Genomic DNA, 12848 nt, shown 5'->3' on the forward strand with positions numbered 1-12848 from the left:
CTCACTCCAAGACCCACCTGATACCCCCACTCACTCACTCCAAGACCCATCCGATCCCCCACTCACTCACTCCAAGACCCACCTGATCCCCCACTCACTCACTCCAAGACCCATCCGATCCCCCACTCACTCACTCCAAGACCCATCCGATCCCCCACTCACTCACTCCAAGACCCATCCGATCCCCCACTCACTCACTCCAAGACCCACCTGATCCCCCACTCACTCACTCCAAGACCCATCCGATCCCCCACTCACTCACTCCAAGACCTATCCGATCCCCCACTCACTCACTCCAAGACCCACCTGATCCCCCACTCACTCCAAGACCCACCTGATCCCCCACTCACTCCAAGACCCACCTGATCCCCCACTCACTCACTCCAAGACCCATCCGATCCCCCTCTCACTCACTCCAAGACCCATCCGATCCCCCACTCACTCGCTCCAAGACCCACCTGATCCCCCACTCACTCACTCCGACCCATCCGATCCCCCACTCACTCACTCCAAGACCCATCCGATCCCCCACTCACTCACTCCAAGACCCATCCGATCCCCCACTCACTCACTCCAAGACCCATCCGATCCCCCACTCACTCACTCCAAGACCCACCTGATCCCCCACTCACACTCCAAGACCCACCTGATCCCCCACTCACTCCAAGACCCACCTGATCCCCCACTCACTCCAAGACCCACCTGATCCCCCACTCACTCACTCCACGACCCATCCGATCCCCCACTCACTCACTCCAAGACCCATCCGATCCCCCACTCACTCACTCCAAGACCCATCCGATCCCCCACTCACTCACTCCAAGACCCATCCGATCCCCCACTCACTCACTCCAAGACCCATCCGATCCCCCACTCACTCACTCCAAGACCCATCCGATCCCCCACTCACTCACTCCAAGACCCATCCGATCCCCCACTCACTCACTCCAAGACCCACCTGATCCCCCACTCACACTCCAAGACCCACCTGATCCCCCACTCACTCCAAGACCCACCTGATCCCCCACTCACTCCAAGACCCATCCGATCCCCCACTCACTCACTCCAAGACCCATCCGATCCCCACTCACTCACCCCAAGACCTATCCGATCCCCCCTCACTTACTCCAAGACCCATCCGATCCCCCACTCACACTCCAAGACCCATCCAATGCCCCACTCACTCACTCACTCCAAGACCCACCTAATCCCCCACTCACTCACTCCAAGACCCACCTGATCCCCCACTCACTCACTCCAAGACCCACCTGATCCTTTTGTTATCACTTCAGAACACACCAAATACCCCAAACATTCATTCCAAGACACCTCATTCCACTCACTCTGTAATCCCTGGTCGCCTCAATCATTCACTCTGAGACCTCCCAATCAATCAATCCGAGCTTCACCCAATCCCCAATCACTCTTTCTGAGACTCATTTAATCCTTTCAATCACTCACTCAGAGACCCACCCGATCCGCTGATTACACACTTGGATTCCCACTTGCTCCTCTGATCTCACACTCTAAGAGTCACCTGAACTCCCAATTGTTCACCATGACACTCACCCAAACCTCCGCTCAGTCAGTCCCAGATTCAACAAATCCCCCAATAAATCACTCCTATCCACCCGATCCCTCTATTCCTCACTTCAAGACCCACCCAATCCCCAATCATTCACTCGAAGACTCACCTGATCCACAATCACAAATTAGGTAACCCCTGATGCCCCATGCAGTCATTCTGAGTAAAACCTGGCTACCCGACCCGAACCCAACTAGACCCAACTACATGTGTTGGGTTCGGGTTGGGTCGGGTCTATATTCCAAGCCCAGCATTCGTGCTTGGGTCGGGTGGGGCTGGACAGTGCTGCTTCCGGGAAGTCACGGGATCAGGCTTACCCATGATTCCCCACAACTCCATCTGCAGGAATAGCCTGCAGCCGGAACGGGTCAGATGTGAAAAAAAATTAAAAGACTCGGGCTCGGGTCGGCTGTGGTCGGGTCAGGCCCGGGTCAGGTTTTAATTTTATACCCGAGTCAGGCTTTAACTCTGAGACCCACACGATCTCCCAATCATTCAATCTCAGCTTGCCCTGATTCCTTGATCATTCCCTCCAAGACCCACCCAATCGCTCCGATCACTTACTCAGAGACTCACCCAAACCCCCTGATCACTCACTTCAAGACCCACGTGATCCACTAATCACTCACTCTGAGAGCCCCTGAAGATTCCATCACATACTCCGTGATAAACCCCATCCTCCAATCACTCCCTCCTGTCTTACCTGAACCCCTGAGCACTCACTTCGAGCTTCACCCATCCCGAGATCAAACACTCCAAGGCTCATCTGATCCCAATCACTCACTCAAGCTCCAGCAAATCCCCTGACTACTCACTCCGAAACTCAACAGTTCCCTCAATCCCAAATCAGAGACTCCTGAACCCCTGATCACTCACTTGAAAACTTACTGATTCAACAATCATTCACTCTGAGACCCCACATCCCTCGATCACTTAATCTGAGAAACACTTGATTCCTGATCACTCACTCGAAGACCCACCTGATCCCCCAATCACTCATTCTGAGACCCACCCAATAACCAATCACTCACTCCGAGACTCATCCAAACCCCCGATCACTCACTTTGAGTGTCATCTGAACCCCCGATCTCTTACTCCGAGATCAACTAATCCTTCAATTAGTCACACGCCATCTCCCAATGACTCACTCTGACATATACCCGACCTTGCAACCACTCCGAGACTCGGCTGACCTCTCGCTCACTCACTCCGAGATTCACCCAATTTACTCCAAGCTCCACCTGATCCATTATGACTTACTCCAAGTGCCCTCATCAATCAGTCCGGGATTTAGCCAATCCCCAAGTACTCGTGTTAAAAATTTGTTCATGGGATGTGGGTATCGCAGGCTAGGCCAGCATTTATTGTGCATCTCTAATTTTTCTTGAGAAGGTAGTGGTGGGCTGCCTTCTTGAACTACTGCAGTCCATCTGCTGTGGGTACACCCATAGTGCTGTTGGGAAGGGAGCATCAAGGGGTGATGATTAGATTTTCTCTTGTTGGAGATTTTCTTTTGTTCATTCATGGGATGTGGGGTTTGCTGGCTAGGCCAGCATTTATTGCCCATCCCTAATTAATCTTGAGAAGCTGGTAGTGAGCTGCCTTCTGCAACCGCTGCAGTCTTTGGGGTGTAGATACACCAACAGTGCTGTTAGGAAGGGAATTACAGGATTTTGACCCAATGACAGTGAAGGAACGGTGATATAGTTCCAAGTCAGGACGGCGTGTGGCTTGGAGGGGAACTTGCAGGTGGTGGTGTTCCCATGTATTTGCTGCCTTTGTCCTTCTGGGTGGTAGAGGTTGTGGGTTTGGAAGGTGCTGTTGAAGGAGCCTTGGTGAGTTGCGGCAGTACATCTTGTAGATGGTACACACTGCTGCCACTGTGCATTGGTGATGGAGGGAATGAATGTTGAAGGTGATGGATGGTGTGCCAGTCAAACGGGCTGCTTTGTCCTGGGTGGTGTCAAGCATCCTGAGTGTTGTTGGAGCTGCACCCATCCAGGCAAGTGGAGAGTATTCCATCACACTCCTGACTTGTGCCTTGTAGATGGTGGACGGGCTTTGGGGAGTCAGGAGGTGAGTTACTCGCCACAGAATTCCTAGCCTCTGACCTGCTCTTGTAGCCACAGCATTTATGTGGCTGGTCCTGTTCAGTTTCTGGTCAATGGTGACTCCCAGGATGTTGATAGTGGGGGATTCAGCGATGATAATGCCATTGAACATCAAGAGGTGATGGTTAGATTCTCTCTTGTTTGTGATGGTCAATGCCTGGCACTTGTGTGGCACGAATGTTACTTGCCACTTATCAGTCCAAGCCTGGATATTGTCCGGGTCTTGCTGCATTTCTACACGGACTGCTTCAGTATCTGAGGAGTCACGAATGGTACTGAACATTATGCAATCATCAGCGAACATCCCCACTTCTGACCTTATGATAGAGGGAAGGTCATTGATGAAGCAGCCGAAGATGGTTGGGCCTCGGACATTGCCCTGAGGAACTCCTGCAGTGATGTCCTGGAGCTGAGATGATTGACTTCCAAAAACCACAACCATCTTCCTTTGTGCTAGGTATGACTCCAACCAGCGGAGGATTTTCCCCCGATTCCCACTGACTCGAGTTTTGTTAAGGCTGCTTGATTCTATACCCGGTCAAATGCTGCCTTGATATCAAGGGCAGTCACTCTCACCTCACCTCTGGAGTTCAGCTCTTTTGTTCATGTTTGAACCAAGGCAATAATGAGGTCAGGAGCTGAGTGGCCTTGGCAGAACCCAAACTGAGCGTCAGTGAGCAGGTTATTGCTGAGTAAGTGCCGCTTGATAGCACTGCCAATGACCCCTTCCATCACTTTGCTGAGAGGGTGGTAATTGGTGGCTTGTATTTGGCTTATTTTTGTGGAGAGGACATACCTGGGCAAATTCCACATTACCGGGTAGGTGCCAGTGTTGTAGCTGTACTGGAACAGCTTGGCACGGCAAGTTCTGAAGCACAGGTCTTCAGTACTATTGCTGGAATGTTGTCAGAGCCCATAGCTTTTGCAGCCTTTGATGGTCATTGCCCGGCACTTATGTGACATGAACGTTACTTGCCACTTATCAGCCCAAGTCTGGATGTTGTCCAGGTCTTGCTGCATATGGACATGGGCTGTTTCAGTATGTGAGGAGTCGAACACTGTGCAATCATCAGTGATCGCCCCCGCTTCTGACCTTATGATGGACGGAAGGTCATTTATGAAGCAGCTAAAGACACTACTCTGAGGAACTCACTCGGAGTAACTTTATCCCCTCACCATGCTCTCTGTGATCAATACTATCCCTTGATCGCTCCCTCCAAAATCCACCCACTCCCCCGGTTAATAATTCTGCAACGTCTCCCCATTCTCTGATCTCTCACACCAAAAACCCACCCGAACCCTACCATTCACTCTGAGACCTATCCAATTCCTGATCACTCACTCCAAAACACACCCGATTTCTTGAATACTCACTCCAAGACTCACCTGATCCCTGATCATGCACTCCGAGATGCACCTGATCTCCCGATAACTCACTTTGAGACTCACCCGATCTCTCACTCACTCCAAGACCTAGTTGAACCCCAATCACTCACTCTGAGACCTACCCAATCCTGTGGTCACTCGTTCCGATGTCCGCCCACACCCTCGATCATCCACTCCAAGTCCCAAAATCCCTTCAAAACTCACTCCGACGCTCATTCAATCTCTTGATCACACACCTTGAGAGTCACCTGATCCTTCAATCACTCATTCTGAGATCTGATCCCCCAACCATTCATTCCAAGACTTATCCGATGCCTCGATCACTCTTTCTGAGTCACATCCAATCCCACAATCATTCATCCCCTGACTCAATCAATCCACCAATCACTCATTCTGAGACCCACCCAATCCCCGATCACACGTCGAGACACTACCGATCCCACGATCACTCACATCAAAATTCATCCGATCCCCAATTACTCACTGTGAGAACCACCCACTCTCCCGATCGATCACTCAATCGGAGAGTCACTTGATACCTCAATTACCCACTCTGAGATGCACCTGATGCCCCAATTACTTAGCCCAAGGTTCAACTAAATCCTCGATCACTCACTCTGAGATCTGACGATGTGCCAATCGCTGTCTCTGAGACCCACCCGATCCCCTGATTACTAACTCAGAGAGCACTCACTCCAAGAACCACCCCATCTCCCAATTACATCCTTCAAGACTCTCTGATCCCCCAATTACTCACTCCGTAACACCGCCAATCACAAACTGTGAAGCTCACTAATTTCGAGATTCACTCAATATTCCTATCACTCACTCAGAGTTATATGAGCCACCGATCATTCACTTCAAGACCTACCCAATCCCCTGATTTCTCACTGCAAGACCCACCCAATCCCTCAATCACTCATGTTACACTCACCTGAACCCCTGATCACTCACTCTAAGACCCACCTGATTTCCAAATAACTCACTCCAAGACTTACCTGTTCCGTTGATCACTCACTCTAGAATCCACCATTCCGTTGATCATTCACTCTGAGACTCAACAGATCCCTTGATAACTCATTCCAAAACTCAACTGATCCCGTCAATTAGATGGACTCAATCCCCGATCACTCCCTCCGAGTCCTACCCAATTTTTCGAACAGTCCCTCTGAGACTCACCTGATCCCTCAGACATTCACATCAAGATCCACCTGATTCCCCAATCACTCACTCCAAGACATACCCTATCTCCCAATAACTCACTCCAAGACTCAACAGCTCCCTCAATCACTCATTCCAAAACTCACCCAATCCTCAATTACTCTGAGGCACAGCTGATCCCCCCATCACCCCTTTCGAGACATACCAAATTTCTTGAACACTCCCTCCAAGATGAACCTGCTCCCTCATACACTCACTCCAAGGTCTGGCTGATCCTCCAATCACTCACTCCATCTGACACCTGATCTCACGATTACTCCGATACCCACAAGACCCACCCAATCAGTCACTCTGAGACCTACGCAAATCCCTGTTCAATCAGTCTGAGACCTATCCAATCTCCCGATCACACTGTGAGACTCAACCTATCCGCTGATCATTTCCTCATGACCCACCCTAAGCCCTGATCACTCACTCTGAGGTCCACCTGATCCCTCAAACAATTACTCCGCAAATCCCTGTTACCCACCTCTCTCACTCCGACACAACTGATCCCCCAAGCACTCACTCTGAGGTCACCCAATCCCCGATCACTTACTCCGAGAGTCACCCGATCCCGGCCCACTCACTTTGAGACGCTTTGATACCCAGATCTCTCAATCCAAAACACACCCAATCCCCCGATCACTCACTCTGAGATAAATCAATCCCAGAGACACACCGGATCCTGGATCCCTCATTCCAAGACCCAAACAATCTCCATTTAACTCATTCCGACACTCCCTGATCCCTCAATTAATCACTTCGTGATCCACCAGCTCCCTTGATCATTTACTCCAAGACGCTCATGTTCTCTTGCTCACTCACTCCAAAACTCACCTGATCTCCAGTCAATCACATCGAGACACACAGTTCCCTGATCGCTCACTCTGAGACCCGTCCAAACTGCGATCACTTCTTCCAAGAACCAGCTGTTCCCTTGATCACTCACTCTGAGACTCACCTGATCCCTGAAACACTCACTCTGAGACCCATGAGACCACATGATCCTTCACTCCGAGACCAATCCAAGCCTAGATCTCTCACACATAGACTTACTCTTAATCATTCAGTCTGAGCCGCACCTGATTCCTCAGTCACTCACTCCAAGACTCACCCGATTCCCCACTCACTCCCTCCGAGACTTTCCCAATTCCCCACTCACTCCCTCCGAGACTCACCCCATTCCCCACTCACACCCTCCGAGACTCACCCCATTCCACACTCACTCACTCCGAGACTCACCCGATTCCCCACTCACTCCCTCCGAGACTCAACCGATTCCCCACTCACTCCCTCCGAGACTCACCCCATTCCCCACTCAAACCCTCCGAGACACACCCCATTCCCTAAGCACTCCCTCCGAGACTCAACCGATTTCCCACTCACTCCCCTCCGAGACTCACCCGATTCCCCACAACTCCCTCTGAGACTCACCCGATTCCCCACTCACTCCCTCCGAGACTCACCCGATTCCCCACTCACTCCCTCCAAGACTCACCTGATTCCCCACTCACTCCCTCCGACACTCACCCCATGCCCCACTCACTCCCTCCGAAACTCACCCAATTCCCCACTCACTCCCTCTGAGACTCACCCCATTCCCCACTCACTCACTCTGAGCCTCACCCGATTCCCCACTCACTCACTCCAAGACTCACCCGATCCCCGATCACTCATTTTAATACAGCCTCAATTATTCATTTAGAAATGCCCGATCACTCACTTTGAGACTCAACCAATTCCCCACTCACTCCCTCCGAGAATTCCCCGATTCCCCACTCACTCCCTCCGAGAATTTCCCGATTCCCCACGCACTCCCTCCGAGACTCACCCAATTCCCCACTCACTCCCTCCGAGATTCACCCGATTCCCCACTCACTCCCTCCGAGACGCACCCCATTGCCCACGCACTCCCACCGAGACTCACCCGATTTCCCACTCACTCCCTCCGAGACTCACCCGATTCCCCACTCACTCCCTCCGAGACTCACCCCGTTCCCCACTAACACCCTCCGAGACTCACCCGATTCCCCACTCACTCCCTCCGAGACACACCCCATTCCCCACTCACCCTCCGAGACTCACCCCATTCCCCACTCAGACCCTCCGAGACTCACCCCATTCCCCACTCACTCCCTCCGAGACTCACCCCATTCCCCACTCATTCCCTCCAGGACTCACCCGATTCCCCACTCACTCCCTCCGAGACTCACCCCATTCCCCACTCACTCCCTCCGAGACTCACCCCATTCCCCACTCAGTCCCTCCGAGACTCACCCCATTCCCCACTCACTCCCTCTGAGACTCACCCCATTCCCCACTCATTCCCTCCGACTCACCCGATTCCCCACTCACTCCGAGACTCATCCAATTCCCCACTCACTCCCTTCAGGACCCACCCCATTCCCCACTCACTCCCTCCGAGATTCACCCCATTCCCCACACACTCCCTCCAAGACACACCCCATTCACCACTCACTCCGTCCGAGACTCATCCCATTCCCCACTCACTCCCTCCGAGACTCACCCGATTCCCCACTCGCTCCCTCCGAGACGCACACCATTCCCCACGCACTCCCTCCGAGACGCACTCGATTTCCCACTCACTCCCTCCGAGACTCACCCGATTCCCCACTCGCTCCCTCCGAGACTCACCCGATTCCCCACTCACACCCTCCGAGACTCACCCGATGCCCCACTCACCCCCTCCGAGACTCACCCGATTCCCCACTCACTCCCTCCGAGACTCACCCGATGCCCCACTCACCCCCTCCGAGACTCACCCGATTCCCCACTCACCCCCTCCGAGACTCACCCGATTCCCCACTCACTCCCTCCGAGACTCACCCCATTCCCCACTCACTCCCTCCGAGACTCACCCCATTCCCCACTCACTCCCTCCAAGACTCACCCGATTCCCCACTCACTCCCTCCGAGTCTCACCCCATGCCCCACTCACTCCCTCCGAGACTCACCCCATTCCCCACTGACTCACTCCGAGCCTCATCCGATTCCGCACTCACTCACTCCAAGACTCACCCAATCCCCGATCACTCATTTTAATACAGCCTCAATTATTCATTTAGAAATGCCCAATCACTCACTTTGAGACTCAACTGATTCCCCACTCACTCCCTCCGAGAATTCCCCGATTCCCCACTCACTCCCTCCGAGACTCACCCGACTCCCCACTCACTCCCTCCGAGACTTTTCCGATTCCCCAGTCACTCCCACCGAGACTGACCCGATTCCCCACTCACTCCCTCCGAGAATTCCCCGATTCCCCACTCACTCCCTCCGAGACTCACCCGACTCCCCACTCACTCCCTCCGAGACTTTTCCGATTCCCCACTCACTCCCTCCGAGAATTCCCCGATTCCCCACTCACTCCCTCCGAGACTCACCCGACTCCCCACTCACTCACTCCGAGACTTTTCCGATTCCCCACTCACTTCCTCCGAGACTGACCCGATTCCCCACTCACTCCCACCGAGACGCACCCCATTCCCCACGCAATCCCTCCGAGACTCACCCGATTTCCCACTCACTCCCTCCGAGACTGACCCGATTCCCCACTCACTCCCACCGAGACGCACCCCATTCCCCACGCAATCCCTCCGAGACTCACCCGATTTCCCACTCACTCCCTCCGAGACTCACCCGATTCCCCACTCACTCCCTCCGAGACTCACCCCGTTCCCCACTCACTCCCTCCGAGACTCACCCGATCCCCGACTCACTCCCTCCGAGACTCACCCCATTCCCCACTCACTCCCTCAGAGACACACCCCATTCCCGACGCACTCCCTCCGAGACTCACCCGATTTCCCACTCACTCCCTCCGAGACTCACCCGATTCCCCACTCACTCACTCCAAGACTCACCCGATTCCCCACTCACTCATTTTAATACAGCCTCAATTATTCATTTAGAAATGCCCGATCACTCACTTTGAGCATCAACCGATTCCCCACTCACTCCCACCGAGACGCACCCCATTCCCCACGCAATCCCTCCGAGACTCACCCGATTTCCCACTCACTCCCTCCGAGACTGACCCGATTCCCCACTCACTCCCACCGAGACGCACCCCATTCCCCACGCAATCCCTCCGAGACTCACCCGATTTCCCACTCACTCCCTCCGAGACTCACCCGATTCCCCACTCACTCCCTCCGAGACTCACCCCGTTCCCCACTCACTCCCTCCGAGACTCACCCGATCCCCGACTCACTCCCTCCGAGACTCACCCCATTCCCCACTCTCTCCCTCAGAGACACACCCCATTCCCGACGCACTCCCTCCGAGACTCACCCGATTTCCCACTCACTCCCTCCGAGACTCACCCGATTCCCCACTCACTCACTCCAAGACTCACCCGATTCCCCACTCACTCATTTTAATACAGCCTCAATTATTCATTTAGAAATGCCCGATCACTCACTTTGAGCATCAACCGATTCCCCACTCACTCCCTCCGAGAATTTCCCGATTCCCCACTCTCTCCTTCCGAGACTTTTCCGATTCCCCACTCACTCCCTCCGACACTCACCCGATTCCCCACTCACTCCCTCCGAGACTCACCCCATTCCCCACTCACTCCCTCCGAGACTCACCCCATTCCCCACTCACTCCCTCCAAGACTCACCCGATTTCCCACTCACTCCCTCCGAGATTCACCCGATTCCCCACTCACTCCCTCCAAGACTCACCCCGTTCCCCACTCACTGCCTCCGAGACTCACCCGATTCTCCACTCACTCCTTCCGAGACTCACCCCATTCCCCACTCACTCCCTCAGAGACTTAGCCCATTCCCCACTCACTCCCTCCGAGACTCACCCCATTCCTCATTCACTCACTCCGAGACTCACTCGATTCTCCACTCACTCCCTCCGAGACTCACCCCTTTCTCCACTCACTCCCTCCGAGACTCACCCCATTCCCCACTCACTCACTCCGAGACTCACCCGATTCTCCACTCACTCCCTCCGAGACTCACCCGATTCCCCACTCACTCACTCCGAGCCTGACCCGATTCCCCACTCACTGTCTCCCTCACCCGATCCCCGATCACTCATTTTAATGCAGCCTCAATTATTCATTTAGAAATGCCCGATCACTCGCTTTGAGGCCCACCTGATCCCCAACAACTGCTTCCAAGACCCATCTGATCCCTTGATCACCCAGTCTGACCCTTCTACCTGAATATCCAATCACTCACTCTGAGATCCACCCACTCCCTCAATCACTCACTGTGAAACTCATTCAGTCCCCTGATCAGCGATTTCAGTACTTTCCTGGTCCACAATCACTTACTCCAAGACCCCCATCCCCAAACACTCTTTCCAATACTCACCGCTGCCTTGATCATTCTCTCTGAGTCCTACCTGATTTCCAAATCGCTCACTCCAAGACCCACCCGATCCCTGATCACTCACTTCAAAACACATCTGATCCCATGATCGTTCACTCCAAGACCCACCCGATCCCTGATCACTCACTCTGATACCCCTACCTGAGCATCCTATTACTCACTCCACGAGTGACCCGATGCCTCAATCACTGGCTCTGAGATTCGCCTACTCCCTCAATTACTCACTGTTACATGTGAGACCCCCTCTCGCAACGCAAGCTACATTATGATGAGATCTGAGGCCCAGAATGACAATTTCAGAATGGAATGCCAACATCCTGTGGGGGTGGGTGGGGGAGGGGTACCCTAACATTATCCTGCTCAGAGTTTTAATGGAGACTGCGGCATTAAAGATGGAGGAGAGGAAGTGCATGAGTAGAGTGACAGCTGCTTAAGTATAGTGAATAGGGGGCTATCGTGGCCAAAGACCAGGCAGTTGGGAATGCAAGGTTTAACGTGCTGGGAAAAGGCCCAAACTATAACAATAGCAGAAAGAAGTTAACAAGTGATACCTGCAATCATTCCAATTTCACACTGAGGGTTCTCGTATGCACAAGCCATCATAGTTCCCACTGTGTCATTTAGAATTGCCACAATATTCAAATTCAACTCCTAGAAGCAGCACAACAGAAAATATTTAAAGTACTGGTTATCAATATATTTTCAGCTCGCTAAACTCGCTATCAGTAATACTCACTCCATTTCTTTCAATAGCTTGTTTCAATAGAGCAACAACATCCTTTCCTTCCACATCAGAAGCCTTGAAGCCTTTGGTCCAGGCAACAAGAATGCCCTAAAATCACAATACATTCATTTAACAAAACACCTGAAGATATATAGAAATAAAATGAACTTGTCCGGGTGAAATAAGAATAATTTTGTACCACTTAGGAATATGGGATAAAGTAGCCTAATGTTATGTACTGCACTAGCACCAGTGATCATGAATTTAAATCCCACCAGGTTGGCAGCGCTCAAAGGTAGAAAAGCCACCCAGTGATGTGATGCATCCTAGATTGCTGAGGGAAGTAAAGGGCAAAATTGAAGAGGATTTGGTCACAATTTTCCAATCCTCCTTCGATATGGGGGTGGTGCCAGTATTGCAAATATTAGACCACTTTCAAAAAACGGGGAGAGATAAACCTGTAA

At 52.6% G+C, this 12848-nt stretch overlaps 1 protein-coding gene across 2 annotated transcripts in view; it reads right to left on the reverse strand.

The window, feature by feature from the left end:
* LOC137380494 (hexokinase-1-like) overlaps positions 1 to 12848 on the reverse strand; it is a 447865-nt gene that overhangs the window by 30250 nt on the left and 404767 nt on the right. For both annotated transcript variants that reach the window (XM_068052395.1, XM_068052396.1), the window contains exons 13-14: positions 12397 to 12492; positions 12212 to 12311 (exon numbers count right to left, since the gene is read on the reverse strand). In XM_068052395.1, coding sequence (XP_067908496.1) covers positions 12212 to 12311; positions 12397 to 12492 — 196 coding nt within the window. The remainder of the gene's footprint in view (positions 1 to 12211; positions 12312 to 12396; positions 12493 to 12848) is intronic.

This window comes from Heterodontus francisci, chromosome 20 (genome assembly GCF_036365525.1).
Source record: "Heterodontus francisci isolate sHetFra1 chromosome 20, sHetFra1.hap1, whole genome shotgun sequence".
NCBI classification, from domain to species: domain Eukaryota; kingdom Metazoa; phylum Chordata; class Chondrichthyes; order Heterodontiformes; family Heterodontidae; genus Heterodontus; species Heterodontus francisci.